Genomic DNA, 27,299 nt, shown 5'->3' with positions numbered 1-27,299 from the left:
AAGTCAAGTCATTTTATTTCACGTATTTTTGTTATAGCTACATTCTTTAAATACTACAAAGAGATTTAAACTGCAAAATAATTGTTCATATATTAGTATAAAGATATATACACAATCAATGGGGATTAGGAAAGGAATGGACATTTACTAAAAATCCACTGCAATCTTGTCTTTTACAAGCATATCCTGGAATATAAGCTGTATGATCCAGGGGGCCCCATCCGCATTCTCACTGTTGAGTCCCTTAGCAATCAACTACTAAGGCACCAGCATAGAACCATGTGATCAGTATTTGAGGAATAAATTAGGGAATTAGCACATTCAATTCTAAAACAAAAAGCCTAAAATAAATACTGAACTTATTTACAGATAAAGAAAATTGGAACCAAAAAAGTAGTTATTTCCCCAAGGTCACAAAGCTAATAACTGGTAAAGACAAGATTTGAACTCATCTGCCTGATTCTAAAAACTAAGGTGGAAATCCCATTCGACTGGGGAGGGTCCAGCAGCAGAGCCTATCACCCTATCTTTGTTCAGATCTAGCCTTAGACAGCCTGAGACAGCACCCCATTCCTATGGAACTCGAGGGCAAATGATAACAATAAGGATTTTATATCCAGTAGTTTGTTAGGTCTCATTTATATAAAGTGTCAGCAGGTCAGCAGAAAAACTCTGGAAAATATGAGTGGGTCCAGAGCTTTCTGCTGATTAGTAACTCAGTCTCTCAGGACATAGTGACCTTCCCATGAGAGGCCTCATGGACATAAACTAAAGGCAGCTGAGCAATGAAAACTAACAAGAACCTGGAACTCAAGCAAGAAGGTTCCCTGCCATCCCCCACCCAGTTGCCTCTTCACCCGCATGGACACGATGGCAGGAGACCCAGATTCTTGTCCAAGTTACATCATCATGGATTCTCATCCATAATAATGTATGACTCTATGCCGCCTTATGTCCATTAAAACTCAAATATGATAACACCAATATCTCAGCAGAATATCTATGTCTCCACTTCCTGTCTTCTAATAGGAGAATATTTTTATGGACAAAAAGCAGAAATCCAATTTAAAAAACCATGCACGAAGCCAGGTGAAATTCTGCTTAAGAGACTGCTCTCACGCTGAGTAAATGAAAACTCAGAAAAAGTGGCCCTTCTCCCTCAGTAAATGGGAGGTAGCCTGATGTGTGTGTGTGTGTGTGTGTGTGTGTGTGCACGTGTGTGTGTGTGTAAATCAAATACAATGAATTCTGGGATGTGTACAGTTTTTTTAAGTCACTGTCATTTCATGGGAATGAGCCAACATTTAAATAATTTGAATCTAGTGTTCTGAGAGAGTCTCGGGCTCTTGGTGGAGGAGGTGAAAGGGGAGAGTGAAGGAGGAAAGAGGTACATGAAGCAAAGAAGTAAGAATACTGCCAGGGAAAGGCAAGACGTTAGTTTTGTTCTTCCTTGCACCACATACAAATTAGGGACTCGCTTTCTGCTGATGACTTATCGAGCACTGAGTTGCAGGAGAAGAGGGGACAGCTCATTGCTCACTGAGCTTGTGACTGTACGTGGCATCTTATAGACACAAATCATTTACCCTGATCAAACACTCTAGCAGCAGGCTGTAATTCTTCTGTTTTGAGAGACAACAAAGCAGGAGTTCAAACAGGATGCATAACTTGACAAAAGTCAGAGGTCCAGTAAACTAAAGAGGATTAATTCAAACTCAGATCTGAATGCAGAGTCTGATCTTCCCACTCCCAGGACTGGAAAATCCTTAACACAGGCTCCCCAGCTCCCCTGCTTTGTTCCTGGCACCAAGCATTTGCCATGGCAATGGTCACCATTTCTCACAGACACAGCGCTCTGTGCAGCAAATGACCTTGATCAGACCTTGATCATCTACCTGCCACGCCCACCAGGCTTCACCATACAGGCAGGAAAGCTGGCTTTCAAGTGCATACAAAGCCATTCCTTGTCTAACCTGGGCTCTTCTGTGGTTTCTCCAGCCTAAAGGCAGCCATGAAACTGCTCACAGTTTGTACATGAGCCACACTACCTCTCTCCATCTGTCTCCCCACCTATACTACTTAGCTATGAACATTTTGAGAATCTTCGACACAAATTTTTAAAAACAAAAAAGAAAGGATTCTGGAACAACTACTTAATACTTACAATTTTAAATGACAAATTACAAAGTGAGTATTTACAAACCGAATCTTCCTTTCTAAATTTCAGTTTTAAGCGTTTAAAAATATAATAGCAAAAAATTTTCACTTACAAAATTGACAAAAACATAAACAATAATCTGGAATAAGTTAAAAAATAATGCCCATGTTCTAAATGGAGAAACTTCAGGGCTGTACTGAGGGGTAAAGTAAGAGGTGAGAATGTAGAGACATCAACAAATTGCATGGAGGAAAGCAGTTTTGTAAAGATGTAAGTTCTCATCAGAATAATTCAAAACTTACTGAAAACTCCCATGACAACTCCAATCTGATTTTTTTTAACTTGAACAAAATATTTTGGAATTCTTCAGGAATAATAAAATCATAATACTAGACAAGAAAATTTGGGATGGAAGAAAAGAATGAAAAAAAATTCAGACTGCCAATTATTAAATAAATTTTTACAATATGTAAGTTATGGTGCTGGAGTAAGAAAGGCCGATTGACAGAAGGGAACCATGAGCTCAAAAAGAGACTCTAGTGTACATAAGTATTTTGTAAAGGTGGGATTTCAAATCAAAGAGAAAAGTATGACTTCAGTAATTGTCCTGAGACAATCAGACAATCACCTAGAAAGAATAAATACTATTCCTCTCATAAGGACCACAAGATAATTTACAGACAGTGATGTAAATATAAAAAAGTACTAATAACAGCAAATACAACACATTGTTCTTATTAACTCAACTTACCCTTACATTAACAAGTACTATTATCATCTCCATCTTAGAGATTAAAAAAAACCTACAGAGGAGATTTATTCCAGTATAAGAAATTATTTTTAAGAATAATTTCAAAGATAAAACACATAAGGAATACATTTATTATCATAAGAATATTTTGAGACACTACCAAAATTAAAATCCTCCTAAACAAAATGAAAGGCAAGAAATGACAAGAAAAAGCTCTGTGATACATGTTGTTGAAGACAAGAAGTTAATGTTCATAACATACAAAGAGCTGTCACAAAGCAACAAGAAGCTCCCCCATTTAAATGTGTGCAAAGGATAAAAGGAATCATTCATTTTAAAAAAGTCAAATGGCTAATGAGTGAAAAATGCTCAATACCTCACTGGTCATCAAATGCAAACTAAAACAATGAAAAAGCACTTTTGCTCATCATATTGGCAAATATTTTTAAAAGATATTCTATCTAGTGTCCATCTGTGGGAGAAGAAACCATGAGCGACATTTTCAGAGGACGACATGTCAATGGATATGTAAACTCTGAAAAACGTACGTACACACTGACTCAACACCACTTCTACGAATCGTTTCCTCTAGGAAAAAACAAATTTAGTCCAAAAAGATGTACCCATCAGGGCATTTACACAGCACTGTTTACAATGGTGGGAAGAAAAACTGAAGTGAAATCATATCCAGCAATAGAGAATTGGTTACATAAGTAATTGTGCATCTTTTCATTCCCCTATGGAAGGAATTTCTAGAGTTACTTGAATGGAGTCTGTGATGAATGTAAATGTCACATCCAGGGACTAAATTTCCAGAAGCCTTAACTAAAGGAATACTCATAAAAGATCACAGGAATGTCTGTACAAGAAGGATGCCAGTCAAATATCCTTTCTGACAGTGGAAAATGGAGAAAACTTAACTGTCCACCATCAAGACAATGATGCGGTAAATCACGACGAGCTGCGAGCAATGAGGGAGCCGGCGTTTCGCCGTGGTCCAGGGCCTTGTCCACAGCATTCTCTCACCAAAGGTGTGCGTGGGAAAGAGACCACACCCGCAAATCAGGAGACCCCTCCACTCTATCTGAAAGGACCGTGTGAGTCTGGAGTGGGAGGACGTCTATGATATACACCTGAGTGATTAAAGCGAGCTGCAGAAAAACATATAGTATGGTCTCATTTTTAAATAAAGCATATATACACACACGTATACATGGAATTCTCATATGTGTGTATATATGTATGTCATAGGCATAAAGGTCATGAAACATATATATCAAATTTTCAACAGTTTTTACTCTTCGGAAATAAGGGGAAGGGAGGTAGGGCCTTCCTCTACCACCACAGTTCTCTTTTCAGTATTTCAGTTAAGTATACTTGGAATTTAAAAGTTTATTTAAGTCCGAAGTAAAATGGACAATGCCTCCACAAGACAGAATGCTATACTGGTCATCAAAAATCATGCCAGAGGAGATAGAATATTGTAGAAAAACATATAAAAAGCCGAATGGAAAATGGAGGTGTCCACACAGTAAACAGTCACAGAGTGCTCTCTGGTTTTTTATGACAGAGGTGATCCACACTGATGAAAATATACGTTAACGTGTTAATTATTATCTTTGAATAGCGGGACAAAGATAGCCTTTTTTGCCCCCTTTTTCAGAGTTATTATTTTAAATGCACATTCTTTTTCATCTGAAAAAAAGCAATTTTAGGTGTGTAGTACTATGCATTGGAGAATAATACAAGAATACTTAGAGAAACAAGTAACTAGGAGACAAAGCAGCAGCATCACACAATGTAGGACGGGCGATCCTGATTAACACCACGAAGTTACATAAGGACCCACAAAGTGAGAGCACCTGCTGTAACAGGGCGTGGCCCCCTTCTATTTGTCAGCAGTGTCTTCAGGGCTGAGGCAGTTCTGAGCACGGCCAGTGTCAGTGCTGGTGTCTGGATGGATGCTACTGGGGGTGAGGGCACCTGCAAGCCGAGAGGAAGAACAGAAATCATCCTCTGCCTTTTCTGTCTTGTTTCTTTGTTACTTTAAAAGAGAGCCATATATAAGATAAACCGTGTATCTCCCCAAATGAAATTTCAGTAATGAAACCGTTTTTAAAGACTTCACAGCTTATATTCTGCCTATAACTGTCTTTTCAACAAAGATCATATTTATTAAATGTTAATTAACTCAGTTAATTAACTCCCTGTTGAAACATTCTAGTAAAGAACATGAAATGCAGTATGTAAAAGAACCACACCTGCAGTGACTAGCTCAGCTGTCTTGACGGCAGTGCAGTCAGCCCCCACCATCCCGTGGCCCTGAGCTCCTGATGCTGGTAAGAGATTACGCTGCCGCCTCAGATGGAGAGAAACGGTGAAAGCATTTCTTGAACCCTACAGCACTGACAAAACATAACTGACAAATCCCAGGCCCCTTTGAGGCTCTCATTTTCTGTTTCTGGCCAACCCCCATCAATGAGCAGAACCACCCAATCCCCGAGCCATGGGACTCACGTGGGAAGCAGTTTTGGAGAAATTTCCAGGTATAGAATGTAACCAACTATACATAGAACTCTGAAAAAAGAAAAGATGCCATACTCTGATTTTGGAAGACACTCAAAATATTCTCCTAAGCCTTAGTAGCTGGAAAGGCTGGGCTTCTCCTAAGTCACTTATTTATTTCACAGCCAGTAAGCATCTCCCTCAAATCCTGCTTCCCTGTGTCTGCTGGGAGCTTGAAGCACACTGCTGCTGTCGATCTTATAAGTCACATGGCAGAGGCATGTGTCTCACGCCTGCAACCCTCACACAGGCTCGCCTCCTAGCCTCACTGTCTGAACTGGGCCCCATTTTCTCACCTGTTTATTTGGTATCTGTTCTTCTGTAAGCTACCTGAAATGCATTTTAGAACATGTCAGAAGAAGCAGTGGGTTGAGAAATGGACAGATTGAGAGGTGAGAGATGGGCAGACAGAGAGAGAGACTCCAAGAAAAGGGGAACAAATAAAATTTCCTATGCAAAACCCTCTTCTAATCAGGGAAGGAAACCACCACGGAAAAGTGTGAAGAGGCAGGTAGCTTAGGACCGTTTCCTGGATTCCATGAAAAGTAACACCAAGAGATGAGAGGGTAGAACTTTAAATAGTAAAAGAAAAAAAACACGCATGCTTGAAAAATATATCTACAATATGTACTTTCTAAAGAATGGACTGAAATCAGCAGGACCCAATAACACTATACTTGGGTATTTACAGAAGTGAGAATCCCATCTCCAAACCACAAGGCATCCCTTCAGAGCACTGACAGTCTACATGGGGCGGTCATAAAGCCATCACCGCAAAAGCTATGCTACCCTGCACTTACGAGGAATGAGCAGATGTGCTCAGGCTGCCCACGCGCGTCATTTACACCCCACAGCACCTCTACGGGGGGGACGCCTAGCGAGCCCCGTCTCTGCAGGACAGAAAACCAGTTCTGGAGAGGCTAAGCCGACTTACCAGTTCTCCATCTCACAGGACTGGTCTCTCCAGAGCAGGACACGAACTCGGACCCACGATTGTAACCATGGTACTACAGTGCTTTGTGTGCTGTTTGTGTGTATAATACATTTGTTTCTATCATGAAAGGTTATTTAATAAATGATCGGTTGTCTTGTCTATCTCATTAGCTCACAATCAATCTTTATACTGTTGAATTGTACTCTTTTCCCCTGAAGAAAGGAACGGAAACAGCGGGGGTCAGAAAGAGGTGGGGCTCCATTCTTTATCTGGGATCTCATCTCATTGAAGTCCCCAAACAGGGAAAAGGAGCAAATGTTCTCTTTATCTTTTAAAGAGAGGGCTCCAGTGATGGTGACTTATTCAATTACAAAATCAAGGCTGGGGAAAGGGCACATGCACCAACTAGAGCAGTATCAGCTGTAGGAAGGTCAAAAGTGCTCACGGGAGGGCTCAGGGGGCAGCCTCATTTAATTTCAATCAATAAAACAATAACAAACTCTAAAAATACTGGCCTACAATGGATTAGCTCTTTCTTGACATCTAGCAAGTTTCCACAGCCCACATGTAACATTATCGGGAACCAGTGAAAGGAAGAGTCCACAGACAAGGAAAATCAATGCCACAGGCAGGCTGAAACCCAGGCTGGAGTTTAGGAAGAGAAAGGGCATAGTTAAGAACTGGGGAAAGGCTGGGGAAAAAAATCATCACAAGGACTCTCAAGCATCATCCAACAATCATATAATCATTCATTCAAGAGAGAGTTACTGAGGTCGTATTCTGTGCAAGATTGTACAGCGGGTGAAGCAAGAGCGCAGCGTCCATGGTGGCAGCAAGTTGCGGGGCTCAAATACACTTCTGATCCCAGTACCTTGCACACTTGTCCTCAATATAAAGGCAAAGATAATTAAAGTAAAATAATACTCTGTAAACTCAAAGCATTGTTGAAAAAAAAAAGTTAAAGAAGACCTAAATACCAGGACAGACACTCCACACACATTCCCCTATCAAAAGAAAGTGCTCTTGGAATGGCAGTGCTCCCCAGAGCGATCCGTATATTCAACGTGGTCTCGATCACAATCCCAGCGGGCTCCTCTGCAGAAACTGACTATCTGCTGCTACAATTCATATGGGAATTCGAGGATCTCAGTAACCAATACGTACTTGAAAAAGAAAAATTTGAGAGGACTTATAATTCTCAATTTCAAACCTTACAACTGTATCTCCAGGTGAGATTAGAGGCCATTGTGAAGTTATTACTGTGTTAATCCTTATTTACTAAATTCTCTACAATGAATATTACTGTTACAATAAGAAAAATAAAAAGTAAGTTATCCTTTAAAACATGCACACCAATTCATTCATTGGGAAAAATTATTCTATCAATTAAGAGATAAATATCTATTGAAAAAGGACAACTTAAAAACAAGAGTGCATTTGCATTTTTCATAAATTGAAAACTGAAAAGCACAAAGACGTCAAGTTTCTAGGGAGACCAATGCAACATATTAATAGTTATTTTCAGAAATTCTAATTTAACAATGAAAACTCTGGAAAGGGAAAATCGTGACTGAGAGCCAACTGCAAACACATGGAGAGCAAAGGCCTAGAAATCACAGTTCCTTTAACTCTGCTCCTAACACAATAGGAGAGGAAATTCCTCACTGAGGGGACAGTGGAATCCCATGCATAAGACAGGATACACAGTACAAACTGCACTAGAATTGGGGGTGATTTTTTTAGAAGAATTCTAAAGTTACAAAATTGCTGAAAAACTATTAAAACACTGACAGAAAGATTAAAACACACAGTCATATATATTATATAGAAACATATGTAGTCTGCTCCCATGTTGCATTTAAATACAAATATATTTGTTCATTTATGGGCACTTATGACTTTATCCCTGGTAGAATATTTCAACTAAAACAAATAATCAATATAACACTCCTTTGTCAAATCTACTTGATAAGTTACTCTGCTATGTAAACATAATGTGTCTAAGATAGATCTAAAATTAGTGAAAAAGAGCTTTGTATGGCTTCTTGAACTATTCTCAAAATTCAAAGCTTAATTTTAAAACAGATCTGAACAGTAATTCTATATTACCTTTTCTGTCGTGAAATGAACAACACAGTCTGTTGTCAAAATTCTGTCCTTACAATGATTCACGAGCACCGTATCCTCACAAAACTGCTGGACAGCAAGGCACTATCCAGACACTGTGACCCAACAAATGAAACACAATGAAGACAGTGACCCTATTTTGGAGGGCTTATAGTCTGTGTCAACACCAGGGTTTTATTTGATTGGTTTGATTGGTTGGCAAAATAAAATCAATCAAGTACTTTCTTCTTTGAGCATTCTATAAGTCATGACTCTGCTGTTAGTGTCATGAGCAGGAAAGACTTAAGCATGACTTGATTAGATCAGCTAGCAACAATCATCACTGGAGAGTGAGTAATAAAGAAGTTAACTGATAGCAATGCTTCTCCCTACATGAGACCTAAAATAAATCGACACTGATATCCGAAAAGAAAATGAGAATTTGAGGTCCCCAATAAGAAAAAAATCTAACAAGAAATCAAAAAAGTAAAGATTGTTTCATTAACGTTTCCTGGAAAGATTGGAGCATGGTGGTGTTGAGCTCAGATGCTAGGGAAAAACATGAGGGTCTGAATTCCCACAGCACTGGGTAGCTTTGACACTAATATGTCAGTCAAATTCTCTGCATCTCAGTCTCCGATGCATAGACTGGGGACAACAACCGCACCCATCTCCTAGAACGGTCCTAAGAATTAAGTTATTTTATATATACAAGTTTTAATAAAATACATCAGATATTAAATATTACCCCAAAAGCACAAGGAAAAATGAAAACAGAGATAAATTGGAGTTCATTAAACTTTAAAACTTTGCTTCAAAAGACACCATCCAGAAAGTGAAAAAACAACACTCAGGAGAAAATTTTTTCAAATCATTTATCTGATAAGGAATTTGTGTATCAAAAAAAAAAATTCCACAGCTCAACAATAAAAAGGCAACTCAATTAAAAAATGAAAAAAGAATCTGAAAAGATATTTTTCAAGGAAAATATACAAATGGCCAATAAGCACAATGAAACGGTGTTCAATAACATTAGCTCTAAAGGAAATCAAGTCAAAACAACTAGGAGAAACCGCTTCACATTCACTACAATAGGTTAAAATCAAAAAAAGATTAACAAGCACTAATGAGGACACAGAGGAAGCGGAGCCCGCAGCCATTGCTGGTGAGGATGTAACACAGCGTGACCACTTTGGAAAACATCCTGGCACGTCCTCAGAGAGTTGAACATTTGGCTTCTGAATGATCCAGCAATTCTGCTTCCTGGGCACACAAGTAAGAGAACTGAAAACAAATGTTAACATAAAAACTCCTACAGGAATATTCACCATTACTTTTCGCCATTAATTTTCAGAGCCAAAAAACAGAAACAACCCAAATGTCTATCACGTGATGAATGGGTAAACAAAGGGGCCCAGCCATACAGTGAAATATTATTCAGCAATAGCAAAGCATAGAGTACTGACCCAGGCCACAACGTGGACAAACATTGAAAACGTTACTCAGTGTGAAAGAAGTCAGTCAAAATAGACGGTTCCACTTACATGAAGTGACTCGATTTGCATGAAATGTTCAGCACAGGCAAATCCACAGAGACAGAAGAGTGGCTCCCTGGGGCTTGGGGAGGATGGGGAAGTTGATAATGTCTGCTTATGCGTACTGGGTTTCCTGTTGGGGGGAAGAAAATATTCTAAGATTGACTGGGATGCACATTTCTGGGCATAGAGTAAAATCCGCTGTACATTTTAATGGGTGATTTGTATTAAAACTGTTAAGAACAAAAGCACCTCGGATTAGTACCTTCCATAGTAAATGCAAATTGCTAACATTTATTACAGGAAGAAGAAACTGCCCTCAGCATGAAAGCAGGAGATCAGCAAATATTAGTTAACCGAAATTGGACAAGAGCATTTCACTTGAAACTGTTGCTGAGTGTACAAGAAATATTCAGACATGACAAGGAAAATCAGTTTGACATCACGAAGAAGCATTCTGCTTCAAATGCAAATCAAGGATTCGGCAAGCCCAGCTGCTACAAATGACCAGAGAAGAAACCTGGTTCTTAAAACAAGCACCAGAGCCAACAAGGAAATGGTGGTGAGGAAAGCAGGCGGCCTAAAATCTGGAACAGTGTGCTACAAATAATTTCTCCACTGAAAATTCAAAAATAAAATGAAAGTGATGTAATGCTGTTTTGAACTCACGTGAATGGGCTTCCTGCAGTGCTTGACAGTTCTGTAACCCCGAATGACTCAGGAGAATCAGCATGGCTCCTGGGAGTCCCCAAGTAACTGCCCATCAGCACGCTGACCACCATCACATCTGCCAGGGTTGAACTGCAGAGAAGAGAGCAACCTCTGAAAGGCACAGGGAATGTTGACAAGGGAATAAAAGGCTGCGGTCAATCCTGGGACAGAGGCCCTGTGAGCAGAGGCCAGAAGGCTGCAGGTGAACTGGAGTGGCCCTGGGGCAGGAAGGGACCACAGGGGAGCATATCTCAATTATCTCCTCTCTCTCCCTCGGGTAGGAGGGATAAAGCCTGCATCCTTCTCACCTGGAACTGTGGGTTCTGGCTGGCGGAAGTCTTACCGACACGGAATGAATTTCTCAAGACTGCGGAAAAAGGAAAGAAAGCGAGAGGGATTAGGGAGCCAAATCCACGAGTCTCTCAAATGCTCCCATATTTATTGTGTATAATCAAAGTAAAAAGTCAATAACAGTTGTGAGATAGTAGGCAGGAACTTGGGGAAAGAAGGGATGAGACAGAGATTGTAGACTCCACCATGAGTACTAAGGCTTAATTTACCTTTAGGGAAGTCATGGGCTGAGGGGAACAAGATACATTTTTTAGACATGTTCATTACAAAGCAGACCACCAGACCAGCCTGGTCCCTGTTTTGGGGATAATAGACTATCTAACACCACGCAGGCCTGGCGTTTATAGCTGAGGGCCTGGGTCATTGCTGTGCAATAAGCAGCATGCTATCTATAACCTCAAATATGCAAGCAAGGCATTGTCTCTGCTTTTTATGGCAAGGAGACAGGAGTGAGGATGCACAGGTGTTTGCTTTAAAGCAGTTAATAAGCACATTTTTTCTTCTTAAAGTTGACAGGCGGCTGGGATGTGTTACAACTTGTTAACTCAATCATGGGCTCCCACATGGAACCATTATGGAGGACATCCTAGGATGAAAAATCCTGGCTCTGGATCTTTTCCTGCCAGCTTCGGCCACTCCAGCAGGGTCTAGACACATCCCTGAATAACGATCCCACAGAATCACCTAAACTCTTAACTCCTGGTGCTTGAAACTTAATTTTAGCTCTACACAACTTAATGTAGAAAAGTTTCAGAAATAAAAGATATTATATTCTTTTTATATCTCATCATAAGACTGATTTTTCTGATTGCTCTAAGCTGCTTCTACATGGTAAAGCACCTAATTCTGCAGGTGAATTCAGTACTTTCCTTTGGGCATAACTAGACAGTCTGGGCTGTCTGACTTCTATTAGTCAAATACCAATACACTTAATTGATTTCTTTGTTCATCAATTTCAGCCTGGAGGTGAGGGTCTATCACTATTTTCCTCAGCCCACCCTCTACTCTTTTCTCATCAGCATCTCAGGCCTCCTGAAAACAAAACAAAGCATTTGTTTCCCTTCATCTACACTTTCCACAAAGGCAACAGGAATCATCATGCCTAGAGAATGAATTCAACACAAATGTTAAAACAAAAATCTATAAACCTGAAGCAACTCCATCTCCGACTCATGATACACAATGACATGAGAGTAAGTGTGTCAGGTACAAAGCATGCGTGAGCCTGACCACCTCATTTCTATTCTTCAAAGGAAGGAAGGTTTTCGTATTTTTTATTATCATTCTTTGTCATTGTTTCTGATTAAGCCAAAAAATTTTTTATGAAATAATTAAGCACTGCAATAACAGATTTTCGCTGTATCAATTACAGAAGGAATTCAGAGGGGATAGGAAAACCCACCTCTGTAAAAAATGCAAAATTCCTTCCCCTGTTAAGAACACGAATACAAAATGCAACAGAGAATTCAAATTCTTGTGGAGAGGACAAAAGCCACAGAATCAAAGCAAAGTCATTATTATGACTCAATCCAAAATTCACTGGACAAACATGCTCAATGCATTCAAATAATTTTTAAGGCACACTGCAAACCATTCACTTAATTATCTACAGGCTAGAGGAAGAATTTCCCTCTATAACAGACAACATAAATCAATAGGTTGCCCCACCAAACAAGGAACAAACATCAGGTTTTTTGCAGTTCTGATAAATCAGCAAGTTTTAAAGATCAAAATCCAGAAAGTTTAAACATTCATTCACACCAGAATGAATCAAGCACTTAAAAAAAATAAATAACCCAAAGAAACTAAACACATTGATCATGTACCTGGATCAATGAGAAATTCTTGTACAGCTGGAAAAAAAGAACAGTCTATAGACTTATACTTGAAAAATAAAACTACTTTTAAAGATAACTGCTAAAACACATTTCATCATTCATGTTGCCTTGAAAAATCTGAGGCACTTGTCTCTGATCAGAAAAGCAATTCTGAGTATTAGTATGTTACAATTCAGTGCCAGTTTGCTTTAGAAGAAAAAAGAAAAGCTACTGTTTCTCATCTTGCACAAAGTTTAAAGAACCTCCCTGCCTCTATCTCCTCCCATTTTCTAAGCTCATGCTCCCCAACCCTTCTGAAACAATTATGAGAACCTCTTATTCCCACCAATATGCCAAATCACAAAAGAGTATCAATTTATTTGTGTAAATATATACCTACACCTTGAACTGGAGGAGAAAGATTTCAGAAGGCTATATGGAACTTATTGCTACATTCCTGAAATCACACACATACACGTTCACAGAGACACAGACATATACAAACTGAATTACTGGGCACTTCACAAGCTAAGGACTTACAACTTCTAGAAGATAACTTTGTAGTTAGCTTAAAATACAAAACGGTCAGCTTTTGAAAGCCTTGAACATTGCAAAATCATCCAAATATCAATGAGATCCAATTAGCCTTCTCTGTAGAATGTAATTCCCCATGATGGCAAAGCAGACCCTAAGAAGTAGTGGATCCAAGACTCGTGTTTTTCACTAGCTATGATCGTTTTAAAACACGTAAACAGATTTAGAAAGGTATGTCCCTATGACATTTATTCTTATTGAGATGGCATATGTATTCAATTGTCTATGCAGAAAATAGGACCCATGATGGTGTTTAAGAAATATTTTGTGTATTGAAATATTTATTTTTAAGTGCAGACAAGGAGGGTGGGTATTACTCCATTGTAGAGCACCTGTTGTGCACGCACATGTTCCTGGCTTCAATCCCCTGTACCTTCATGAAAATAAATAAATACAAGTGCTTATTTAAAAATAAGAATAAATTTATATAAAAAAATAAATGCAGACTAAAAACCACTGCAATCTAGGAGCCACAATTATAATAAAAAACAAGTGTTTCTATCAAATATTGACTATACGCCAATCACAGAGACAACCACAAATCACACCTGACAACCATCACGTGTGATTCTCAGCAATCCTACTAAGTAGACACGGATGAGAAACCCGGCTCTGCGGATGAGGAGACGGAGCTCGGAGGAGCCGGGGACACTGACCGTCCTGCTCCCCGTGACACCGCGTCAGCCCAGGGCAAGCGCTGACAGAGCTGCACTGAGGGGACACCCAGCTGCATGGAACCATGGGGGATTAGGGAGTCCTAGAAAATACTCAAAAGTGTTCAATGAAAAACCAGCTCAAATATGTTACTCTGTGCCCCATCCTCTAAACACAGAACATGTCTGGGACCTTTCTGATGCCTCCGTGTCCTTTCTGCCATCATCAGTTACGTGCCCTCTCAGCGCGACCAGTCATGAACTGGACCCCATACGAAGTGCACTCAGATGGAAGAGCTTTAAAAGCTGTTTTATGAAGTTTGTAAGACTCTGTCTATTCCTCACACAGGCGGTCATCCAGCACTACTCACCGGTGCGGATGTACCACCTGAAATCACACCTTTCTGCTTTTTAAAATCCCTTCATGTAATACAGACTTTTAAACAGCAAAGAAGCAGCTCAACCACAGACAGTGGACATCTTTTCACCAAACGGACTCAAACAGCCCATCGGACTACCTGGAAGCCCTTTTCTTCTATTAAACCCACTTCCAGGTACTTCATCTGATTGGTGGACTCGGCCTCTGAATGGCCTACTCAGAGAGATCCCATCCTCACGTCCGGGGGTGGGAGAGGACCCTGCTGCTGGGAGAAATCAGTGAGGAAGGTGGACATCCTCCAGCCATTTCTGCACGGGTAGAAATGCCACATGCTCAGAAATTATACCGTCAGCACCCCTCGGCTCCCATGGACTGGTTTCACATTAAGCAAACTTATGACACACTGATGCAAGAAAACCAGAAATTTAATTTATTAATGTAACAGGAGATGTGAAACTACAAACCAGATTGAAATATCAGAGTTCAACCATGAGTACAGATTCTCCTCCACGGCCCAATCTCGGGCAGGCAGTCACATGGCAAGCGTGGACAGAAGCAGAGCAGGAAGGGTTTCTAGATTAACTCAATGGACTAAATTTCTGTTATAAGAACAGATCTACTGCCTGGAAAACAATTAATGCCAATCACGGGGCACACTCCATGGACAGTGGCTGAAACACGACTGTGAGTACCTGTATAACTCCACTTTCCCTGTCCTTTCTGGTCTAACTGATGCAGAGGTACAGAGATCCAGGGATGCAGATACCTGTAAACACCCAAAGCCCATCCCTGGGAGCCTGGAAACCAGATAGCCAGGATTTAAATCCCAGCTCTGCCACTTACTAGCTCTGTTACCTTGGCCAAATTACTTACCCTCTGTGTGCCTCAATTTCCACACTGTAAACCTGGGATAACAATCAAATCTTTCTTACTCACTTGTTGTGAAAATTGGAGGATTCATTTCTGTAAAACTCTCAGAAAAGAATGTAGCACATTTTTGGTGCCCAACAAATTTCAATTTAATAAGAAAGTGATTTACAAGTCTCCCATCTAATCATCTTCTGTGTTTCATGACTATTCTGAGTCCCAAAGGAAATCCTTATTTCCCCTCTTATAAACTCTTGAGGAGCACCCTTCTGTTTCAAGCCACCACCTGTTTAATCTGAGGGGGGATTCCCTCCTCCCCACTCCTCTGGTCCATGGGAGACTGCTTCTCCCTTCACACCCCTGACCACTGGCCCACGGCTAGCCCTCCTCACACTAACAGATTGAGGTGTGAGTCCGGGGAGACAAGCAGGGCATATGAAAGCTTTCCTTCCCCTCCAGTGTTGGCCACCCTTAGGAAGCAGCCGGGATGCTCAGTTCCATGGCAAGACAGTCCTGTGCATTATGGGTCAGAATCTCTCAAGGGAATGCTCGCTGTGGACCAGAGTTACCTGGGACTGCGTAAGTCTCTAATTCTGGGACATAGTGTCATGACACTCACTCTCCCACAGCCCTGAATTTCATGGAGAACGTGGCTTCATCAGTAATAAAGGAGACATTTATCGCCTGCCTGTTCTTCTTTGTCATCTCTCAGTTGGCTGCTGGACACAACATGTGTATAAGTATTGGGTCCCCTTAAGCCCCAACATATATGAAGTAACAAAAATTCTGTGGCTTAACATTGGTTCAGGGCGACTGTGTAACTGTCCTGACTCTGCTGATGCTAAATTATGTGTATAGGAACTATGGAACCTCCTCAAATATCTTTCATCATAAAACCAGCTTTTCTTATTTTCCTGTTTCTCAGTAATTGCCAAAGACTATCAAATGATGGCTTCACACCAAACAGCAGTTAAGATTATGAGCCCTCTTGTCATACACACTGTGCTAAACACTTTACATAATTTCTAATTCTCACAATTCTACAAAGCAGAAATGAGTGTCCCCATCTCACAGACGAGGGAAAAACTCAGAAAGAACTGACTCAGGATCACGTAGCTCAGTGGCAGCGCGTGCACGCAAACCCAAGTCAAAACACCACACCCCTTTGTATATGTACCAAATCTCCTACCACCCATTGACACACAGCGGTGGGGATAATACTTAGGGAACTCAGTACACTTTTCAGCTTTAAGGTGCTCCAGAGGCCGCTTCTAGCTCTTTTATAAAATCCCGGCTCACTGGTTTCTAACACTGCAAGAAAAGTCCGATGTTGCAACTGTTTGCACAGGAAGTCTGAAATGTTCACAGCGAGATGATAGAATAAAACTAAGACATAAGCAGAATAATAGTTCCAGGTAGTCAGACATAATGGACATTGTGCTACCCTGAAGCACTAAGCAAAGGAATCAAAAAAAAAAAAACGTTGTTTAAGACTTCCTTTACAAACAGGAAAGTTAAGACTGTAAGAAGGTGTAACAGCGCCACCTATGGCTTAAAAGGCCTTCCTGGTTGCCTGGAAAGGTGCAACACAAAAATTGCCTGTGGATCAGAAACAAGAATCAGATAACTAAAAGCTTATGTAGCACATACTGCTCTCCTAGTCCTCATGTCTTGCACTGTAGCAAAAACCAACAGACCTGTACTAGGCCTATATTCATAAAAGTCATGTCTGTATTTTTCCAACAGGAGGTAATCTAAGTATCTTGCAAAATACTTCTCAAAGAGCCAGGAAATCATAGAAGTGTATTGAAATACAAAAACATTTATTTACATATTAAAACAGCATGAGCTTTTTTCTATTAAAAAAGCTGACATGTCAAATCAATGTTTTGATATTTTAAAACCTATTAAGAGTGCAGAAAAATAAATCAAAATTTTCTTTAATCACAAAAGAGAGAAGCTTATTCCCTGAAAATGATCAATGTGGATTTTTCTAAACTTAATGCTTCTGGTCAGAGTCCTACGAATTTAAATGTCTGAGTGTATAGTTACACGGCAGCATGAACACTGAGTTGTAACAATACACATTCTGTGTAAATAATCTTCAAGGTCGTCTGCTTAAGTCAATTTAACTAGTCCCTGTCTCAATAGAATGATACAGATTTCATTAAAACTTCATACTGCACGCACACACACACACACAAAACCCTGAATCCTTGTTACTTTAAGCCATATTCATATATATCCATATTGAATATGCATCAGAAACAAGCCACCCTCTTTAGTATTCACAGTTGATCCTTCTAAACTATCTGTCATTGTGACAGCACATTTTTACTAAGCAGCTCTTGGATGCTTTGTATACAAGGCGTCTACTTCTCACAGTCAGACATGGTAAACGGCATCACTCAAATTTCACAAATGAGGAAATATACTTAAGCCATGGAAACAACGTACATATTTATCATCAGGAAAGAAAAGAGTAAAGATTTTACTTTCAATATGCACTGACAAACTTTTCCTCCATACTAAGACTACATACATAAAACAAATTCAGTCATTGTAAATTATTCTGTCAATAAGCACCACTAGAGAAAAACAAGCAACATCATTAGCAATGATTGGACTTTCAAAGCCCACTCCTATTTTGCACTATAATCATTTTTAATGTTTTGTTTTTAGTGCTTACATAGCACTAATATAAAGAAAACATAAACTATTTAAGTCATTACCTGAGAATGCAACACTTGTGAAAATGTACAATTTTAATTTATGCCACTCTGTCTCACATTCTCACTGGTGTCTCTCCTTTGAAGGCCTCATCAGGCTGAGATCGCCAAAATCGGTCATTTATGGACTCACAGGAGTTCGGGAAACCACTCAACGGGAGGCTGATCAGAGGAGAAATTGAGAATGCATCCTGTGCAGCCTGGGTTCCAGCACCGAGCTAGGCACCGCCAGCTGCGTTTGATTTGGGACAAGCTGCCCACCTCTCAATCCCTCAGCTGCAAAAAGGAGACATTGATACCTACCGTCAAACACCTGCTTTGAAGTAAAACATGAGAAAAACAGTTTAGCCTTTGGTAGGTGTCCACTCACAGCAAGCTTAGTCATTATGATGATGAGGATTACTTTTAATAAGTTAAGCTAGACCAAAAATTAGAAATCACCATAAAGGAGAAACATTTTAACTCAATAAGCATTTCCTTTTGAATGGATTGATAAACGTTCTAATGATTTTTTTAATAAACCAAATTTTGTCCATTAATTTTAGATTTACCGGTTTATGGACAAGTCTCCAAAAAAAGAATTAGAGGCCTCTAACCTCTGAATACTAAGAAAGTAAAGTTTAAAAAAATTATGGGGGAGAGTATACCTCAGTTGAGAGAGTATGTGCTCAGCACGCATGAGGCCCTCAGTTCAGTCCCCAGTAACTCCATTTAAAAACTTTTATTTAAAAAAAAGGAGAATTAAAGGAAAAAGATGGAGGACTACAGAATTTTTTTAGAGAATCCACTCAGATTTAAGATGGGGAAAAAATATCCATTTCTCACAGGAAATCTTGAGAACTATGTAAACCGGATCTGAGTTGTCTAGTCTTTAACATTATTCATGAATTCATATTACCAAGTCTTAAAACTACCTGATAACCCACAGTGGTGATAGTGATCATAAAACCTGCCAATGCGGATCGAACTCCGGCTAGGACTGCTCTGTTCTGACATCTCTGCCCCTGAGGCCTCACCAGGCTGAGAGCACTAAATTTTGTCATTCATGAGCATCTCGTGTAAGTCTTCCATTTGTGCTTCTCAGTCTCCTCTCACCAGCCCCTCTGAGGGAAGCACTGTTATCATCTTCCCCACACGCAGATAAGGTCACTGAGGTACAGAAACTAAACCTGCTCCAGGTCACATCGGCATTAAAGGACGTCTGTATTTCTGCTGTTTTGCGATTGACAAAGGAATCTGAGATATCAATACAAGATAGACTGTTAAATAATCAAGTCTGTCAGCTCTTCACCTCAAAGAGCAGATACTATAAATTCCTGATGTAGGATGAGGCTGCCGCCACAAAATGACTCAGCTAGAAATTAATATCCAAGATGAAGTAGCGGATACACATAAATATTCATGACTGTCAACTCCTCTCACGGGTCTTGGCCCTTCACTGCCTGAATGGGGGTGAAATCCCCACCCGTGTCTGGGAGGGTAGCGCGGCTCTTCCAAGTCTCACCCAGGCTTCACAGGCTGTTTCCCCCTACAGACTGTCCTAAATGATTAAAAAGCTCACAAGATTTTTACACCAGCCAAAACTGAAAGACATTTCTGCATATGGAGCACTTTCTCAGGCTTAAACCATTTTTGCCTACACTCAGCAAGGGGGAAAAAAGAAACATGACTCTGCAAAGTCTCTTAGCCTTACCACTCACAGGAGTTGAATGGTCTCAGCACAAGATGACCCTTCACATTACAGGATGAGAACAAAATAAAGCCGCCCCAACAACAAGCACTCCCAGAGACAGCGCTCAGCAGTCTTCTGCACACTCACGGTTGTGCAGCCCTCACCACCATCTATTTCCAGAACACTTCATCACCCCAGTAGAACACCCCTGTCACTAGCAGTCACTCCACAACCCCCCTCCACCCAGCCCCTTGCAACCATCATCTGCTCTCTGCCACTGCATGAGCCAATTCTGGGCATTTCTAAGATCACTGAAATCAACAATATGTGGCCGTTTGTGTCTGGTTCCTTTCAGTTAACGTGCTGTTATCAAGGCTTTCCCATGTTGAAGTGGTATCAGCATGTCTCCTTTTTTTTGAAAATGTTAAACTTTATTAGAAGGTGGTAAATACTATCAAAAATAGTAGAGTGGGGTATAAGGGGTGGGGTTTCAAAGGGAAAAGGCCGGGTTGAGCAGTCAGGGTGGACTACCCAGAGCAGATGGCTTTTTTCATATTCCCCTTTATTTATTTTTTCTTTTTTATTCACTCTTATGTCTGAATAATATTCCACTAAATGGAGATACTACATTTTGTTCTTTCATTCAGCAGCTATATATGGACGAGGTCCAGAAGAATGAGTGTAAGTGGTGGCTAGCAGGGATGGCATTTAAGCAAAGGGCAAGATGTGCTTTCAAAAAAAAAAGTGAACAATCAGAGGCACAAGGAAATTCAGTGCGTTTCTGAGAAAGTGCATGGTTGCTTCAGTAGGACTGCCATGCAGGGCTGTGGGGGATAGTGACAGGAGACACAGTGAGGGAGTCACCTGAGAATATTCCCCACTGCAAGCAGCTCAGCCAATTCTCCTCCCTCATCCTGTATTTTAGAGACATTTTTGCTAGCTTTTCTCTTATTTCAAGTAACAGTACTTTAGTTACACATCTGATCATCTGCATCAGACCACATTAGCTCCAAGCCACAGAAAATCATTCACTGACCGGAGCAGCTCCAAGACATAACATTGATGGACCAGGGAGTCCTGCAGCATCCCATCCTGCAGGCACAAACCACACATGTTCCCTGGTGATGTCCGGAAAGTAAAATGCATGGAAATATCTCACTGCTGCTGCACGACATCTGCCCACAAATTGCCCCCAAATCATGCTGGCACAGCACTACTCAACCCTCGCACTACCCAAAAAAAAAAAAAAAGAGAGAGAGAGAAAAGAAAAGAAAAGAAAAGAGAAGAAAAGAAAAGAAAAGAAAATATAAGAAAAGAAAAGAATAAAGCTAAGAAAGCAAATTTAGGCTCTTCCATTGAAAACCAGCAACCATCACTGCCAGTATCTGAGCTGGAATGATCCTGACTTCAAAAACCACTGTGCAGTTACTATTCAAATGTGACAGACATATATGTATTTCACTTAGATGATATTACAATAGGATTTTTCTTTTCAAAATTTCCAGTTGCAACAATAGCACAAGAAAGTTTATGTTTCATTTTTTAAAAAAATCAATTATTTTCCACTTTGTTAATTTTGAATCTATTATTATTTTATAAAGGGAGCTATGCTGCAGATTATAAACCAAATATCTGGCTTCTGCAAACAAGACCTATATGACTTCACTATTTCAGAGCAAGCTTTAATGATGCTTTCAAATTGGGGGCGCTCACTAACAGCTCTTTAAATACTGTCAAAGATGTGCTATTATGTAATGCAAAGGGTCTACCTACACATCAACTCAGAAACCAAAGAAACTACACGAAAGCCTTAGTTTATCATTTTAAAATATTCCTATTATTTTGAATATTAAATTTCTTAAAAGATAAGATATTTTTTGAGAAAGACATCAGTTGTATTAAATTTCCTCTCACCAAGAAAGCAATCTTTATCAAGAATTACTACCCCTATGAAAATCCAAAAGACAGGACGTTTCTAGCTAAGTTAACTTACAGATCTCAACACAAGCCTAAATCCTATCTGCTCTCACTTGAACGAGCCCAGCAAAGTCCTGGGCTACTCTGGAACTTAGCTCTTCTGTTCCATATGTTGGCAGAGCTAAGATCATCACACAAGGCAGGGAAGGAGAGAAGAGGTAAGTCCACCTGGCGGCCTCCATCTGTTTACTTCCAGCCACAAGGTGTCGCTAGAGCGACCCCGCTAACAAGCCCTCCACACAAGGAAACCCGGCATCCACTCTGCCCCTGCGGTCCCCAAGCAGTCCCGACGCCCCTCTCCCACTGGTGGCCTCCGAGCCTGTGAATGGTCTTCTAATGACCCTCCCAGTTGGTGACACCCTCCCCCTCTTCCCCGCTACACACACACACACACACACACACACACACACACACACACACAGCCAAGGCAGCCTTCCCAAAGCACAAATTTGATTACATCTCCCCCACTTCAAACCCATCAGAGGCTCCCTGGTAGAGTTCTAGCCCCACCCCCGACCCTGCTTGTCCATCCTCACCTCAGTACCAGGTCCCCAGTGACCTCAGGGGCCCCGTGACCTGCTGCTACTTCCCACTAGCCTCCAGGCTCATTTTAACTGTTTGTCAAGGAAGTCTTCCTTCCCTCCAACCTCCGCACTTTGGATTAGGTGCCCTGCTGTGTTAATAAAACATTTTAATCTAAGTCAACTTCTGACACTGCTAAGCTCTCAAGAAGCAAGTACATTTTGCTTACTACTGTGGGTCCACCCCCTCTCCCCTAGACACTCAGAATTGCGTGTGTTGTGAATAAAAGAATGAAGGGGTGGGACTCAAAAGGACAGGCAGAGCTGCTCTCCTAAGGGTCACTTCCTGCTGACACCCTTCACTGCCTCTTCTGTGTCAGTTCTAGTAAAAACCAAGCTCCTCCAAAGCCCTCCACCCCTAGGCCCTCTCCAGTGTCCTTCAAAGCAGGGTCACCCACCACCCTGGACCACACAGGGCAGTCTCCCCGAGTCCCCACCCCACAAGCCTCCAGGCCTCTACCCGGGCTGCTCTTGCCACCTGAGTCACCCTCTTGATTCCTTCCCCTGGCTGACTCTTACTCTGTCCCCAGAACTGAATGTAGAGCCAATTTCTTCCAGGAAGTCCTCCCTGATGATGTCCTTTAGCTCTTGGCTGGGCTCCATCTACAGCAGCACTGCTTGGCGACCAACTGGTATTTGTCCACCTGCTCCTATGAGACCATGACCTCTTGGAGGCCACGTGGGAAAATGGAGTGAGGTGACAAGAGGGGTGGGAAGAGCAAACAGGAAAGTCGCAGCTCAAGTCCCAAATTCAAGGATTCTGTCTCAGATAAAAAGAATAAACTGTTTCATACGTGTGTCATTTGGCTATGATTTTTGTGGCTCATGGAAAACAAGAGCTTGGTGTTCAAGCCTGAAATCCAAGTTACATGCAAAGAAATGTATATATTCATATCCAAAGGAAACCAGAGCTGCTCAACAACACTTTGCAGTTAAAATCCAAAGGAACTTTGATAAAGGCAATCTCCCTCTCTCTCTTTATTTTTATTTATTTATTTTTTTTTGGTATCATTTAGTTTTAGAAGTATTTGTATAACTAAGTGATGGCTACAGCCTATGATTCTGCACTGGAGTGTTTGGGGCTAAGGAAGCCCAGATTACATGCACTGTGTAAATGCAATCACACCAACACAATGACAGGCGCCCTAGTGGCTGAGCTGAAGTTCCAAAGCAGAGAACCTTATGTTGGAAGACAGCTCTCAGTAGAAAGTAAGAAATGCAATGTTCTGTACTCAATTTCATTAGCTTTATGAGCCATTAACAGATAGTATGTCTTGTCTAATGAAACCCCAAAATATATTGTCATCTTCGATTTTCTCCATCTGACTGTTTTATGCTAAATTTGGATATCAAACCCTCACTCCATACGGAAAGCTCAGGCCTTAGCTGCAGCACAGTTACATCCCGTGGAAGAAAGCCGATCAAGGGAGAACAGGAGAGTTTCCCTTCAGAAGCTGCTAAGTGTGGTTTTGCACCTGTATGTCATTTACAACCACGCCATCGTCAAAGGAGTAAGACCTTACATCTGTGGGGCAAAAAGCACTGCGGTGGTTCCGAACCATGAAAGAACACTGAGCTTTGTGCAACAGTCCTGAGGCACTTAAAGCGTACTTTCTCTGAAAGGCTCCGAAACTGACTCACTTCACCATTTCAGGTACAACCGGAATTAGTAGAGAGAACATGCCCTTGAAGTCTGACAAGGCCCTGCTGGAATCCTGCTACAGCATTTACTAGCTGCTAAATGAACCAATTCCTTAAACCTCTGAGGAGGCTTCCCAATCTTCAAAACGGGGCTGCCACCGCCCACTTGGGAGGCATGGATGTGAATGCAACACGCAAGTAGGGCGGCCGACTGGTACGTGACACGGGACCTGGCTAGTTTCCCTCTGCTGCCCTTCTCCCCCTTTAAACTTGCACTGTTCCCCCTGGTAAGGGTGAAGCCCCAGGAACAGACTGCCCGATTCTTCTGTATATCCCCGGATACATACCTTACCCTTAGGAGGTCAGAAAAACAACTGCCTCCTCCCCAGTCACTATCAATATTCTTAAGAGTCTGGGTTTTTTTAACTCTATGTTTCAGGGAGACTATTCAAGAATTGTTCAACCACCGTTCTCCAGGTTGGCTCCTCTCCCAACGCCCATCCCTTCTTACCTCAAATCTTCTGTCTGATTGCCTTTTGTTCGTGGGAAAGAGAGTCCACTAGGGTGCGGACTCCCTAGGCCTCCCTCCCTTCATCACAGGAGAGTGTGACTACATTCTCCCAACTCCCCACTCCGACTCCAGCTTCTGAGGAGTTTCCCTTTCTGGACCCTGCAGCCTCTGGATCGTCCCAAGACGCGCACACGTGGCCAAAACCCTCTCTTCAGATTTCTTCCTGTGTGGCCCTGCCCACCCCCCAGAACCTTAAGGATAAATGCCATTGCTCTGAAAATCACAAACGCCGCTGACTGACACACCAAAGCTGCATGGTCCGGGCTTTCCTCCAAACCAGGCACAGCCCTGCCCCCCCTCAGACACAGTCTGCACCTCTTGAGATGAGCTGATCCACTTGCACGGCTGTGAACACCAGCTAAGAATGACGAATCCCAATGTGTATCTCTAGTCCGGCTCCTTCACCTGAGCCCCAGGCTCATAGACACGAGTGCCTCTTGGAAGTCCTAACTTGGATGACAAATGGCATCTTAAAAATGCCATATGTCAAAAAAAAAGGCCTTATGTCCACCATTTACTCTAGACTTCGATTCCTGGCAGGTACCTCCCAGGCTCCCCATTTTAGTAACAGCCCCAGCACCCACCTAGGTGTTTGAGGTCACATTCAATTTCCACTGTTCCCTCCACCTGGCCCTGCCCTGGAATCAGTCTTGTTATTTCTGTCGCTAAGCCAGTCTCAAGTCTGGTTCTGCAGGGAGCACGATGGAAACCCACAAGCTCACAGCAAGGTGCACTGAGTCACAGTCCTCCGAAGGGAGTTCCCTGGAGGGGGAGGCATCTCCTGCTGCCAGTCACCTCAGAAGGCACTGGATTCTCACAAAGAAGGACCAGAAGATGGGACTCGAGGATCTCCCGTGATCTGAGGTTTGAAGGGCCCGAGGTCTGGGGGAGCTCCTAGTTAGCTGACACTCCTGTCAGTGAGCAGATGAGGATGGTAGGAACCCAGGCAAGTCTGTTCTCGCTCCGACCCCTTTTCTCTCGGGAGCCACGGGAAAGGCCAGTTTCCAGGGCACAGACCGGCCATCACAGATCCCAGCCTGCATTTGCAACCAAGACAGCCTAGACTCCTACTTGCGACTCTTACTTCTGTTCTGTTCCCCCCCAGAATGTGATGGACTCTTTCAGAAAGTCTGGACTGTCTCAAGCGAGACCAAGTCAGTGAAGGATGAAATGTCCACATTTGGACCAGAGCATGAAAGGAGAAACAAGGCCTCATGTCCAGCATGACGGTGGTGGCCAAGCCCTTTCCCTGGGTGAGATGAACCAGGGTCGGGGTGAGAATGCAAGGTCCCTTCACGGCTGACAGGGGTGTTGGAGACTCACTACCGCAAAATAACCACACGGCCGTCAGTGGTGGACATCAGCTGCAACAGACACAGAGTCAGCTATTTACTGCCAAAAAGGGGTAAAAGTAAAGGCCGGTGCAGGGAGGCCTGCACGGCTGCTGAGGCAAACCACAGACCTGGCTCTGAATGCCCACTGGCTGAAGCAGAGAGGAAGCTATGGTCCCCTTTAGCGGTCCCTGTGTCCACCAGATCCAAGTGAACCAGTTACTTAGGACAAGGCAATGTTTTCCTGATACTTAGAAAAACCAGCCTCATAAAGGGAACAAAAGAGTGGCATGGTTTTAGGCCCGCTCCTGCCCCTCTATGAATGCAAATTAAAGTAAATGGCACTGGGAAGGTGAATGCCAAAAAAAAACCAAAAAACAAAAAACCGGTGACTGCTTCCTCCAACAGCGTCCCCTGCAGCTGCTCACCCCCGAGCCGGCCACTTCCTCACCAGTGACCGCCGGCCAGGAAGCGCCGTCACGCACGCCACACAGCGACAGCCAGGAACCATGTGCCGAGCACGTTTGTGTAAAAGCCAGAATCAAGCAAGGTGCTGCAGAATTTGACTTTCCAAGTTTAAATACTCCATGAAAAAAATCCCTCAGCAGCCGCCTAAATCAATTCGCATCTCACTTCTTCAAAACAAATAAACAAAATTAGTAAGAGAGCATTTGTTACCAAATATAAGGACGAACTAACAGGTTCCTCAAAGCAAGGACTTTAACAGATATCAAACTCCAGTGGGTGATGTGCTAACATAGCAAAAATTCCAAAAAAGTAGAAAATAAGATGACTAGGATAATATACGAATCATGGCAACTGTTAAGTTTTTGCTTTTTATAGCGATGGAGACGGCACAGAGGGCGATCTGGCTATTCCAATGCAGGGTGTGCACAGCCCACATTTTCAGACCCAACAACATGCTCACGGGGTGGTATAAGGGAAAAAGGAAAATAGAAAAAGGAATAGAGGAACAGCCAAAATTAGAAACACACGAGAACAAAAATGACTTTGACAGCATTTACAAGAAATTACGTCAGTGTGATGAGGACAGGGACGCAGGGACGGTGAGACCCACCCTCACCTCCTGATCCAGGGAAGGCAGGGGCCTGAGGGGAGCGATGCTGCCGGGGGACCCCAACGTGGTCAGCGCCCCAAACCAAAACTTCACCTAGATGCGTGTAGACAGCTTTTGAGCTACAAAATGTGGTCGCATTTCAAGCTGGACAACTTTACTCACTCCCACCAAGAGGAACAGGGGAGAATTAGGTTCTGCTCCTGAACCAAAGCATTGTTTAAAAAATTAATGACTGTGTAATAGTAAAAGCAACAATGGAGTAAAAGTCACTGGAGGAGAACGTGCTTGACCCGAGCTC

At 42.0% G+C, this 27,299-nt stretch overlaps 2 protein-coding genes across 2 annotated transcripts in view; both read right to left on the bottom strand.

Annotated features, from left to right (window-relative positions):
• LOC140688316 (uncharacterized) overlaps nt 1-27,299 on the bottom strand; it is a 224,649-nt gene that overhangs the window by 98,777 nt on the left and 98,573 nt on the right. The window lies entirely within an intron of this gene.
• Nucleotides 9,666-27,299, bottom strand: part of LOC140688315 (uncharacterized) — a 34,457-nt gene continuing 16,823 nt past the window's right edge. Inside the window, exons 7-11 of the mRNA XM_072946939.1 lie at nt 12,938-12,964; nt 11,069-11,127; nt 10,719-10,871; nt 10,059-10,182; nt 9,666-9,777 (exon numbers count right to left, since the gene is read on the bottom strand). Of these exons, the coding sequence (XP_072803040.1) occupies nt 10,776-10,871; nt 11,069-11,127; nt 12,938-12,964 (182 nt within the window). The 3' untranslated portion in view covers nt 9,666-9,777; nt 10,059-10,182; nt 10,719-10,775. The remainder of the gene's footprint in view (nt 9,778-10,058; nt 10,183-10,718; nt 10,872-11,068; nt 11,128-12,937; nt 12,965-27,299) is intronic.

The sequence above is a fragment of the Vicugna pacos genome, chromosome 22, assembly GCF_048564905.1.
Source record: "Vicugna pacos chromosome 22, VicPac4, whole genome shotgun sequence".
NCBI classification, from domain to species: Eukaryota; Metazoa; Chordata; class Mammalia; order Artiodactyla; family Camelidae; genus Vicugna; species Vicugna pacos.
Note: the sequence above shows the minus strand (reverse complement) of the source record. Positions and strands in the feature narration are given on the sequence as shown.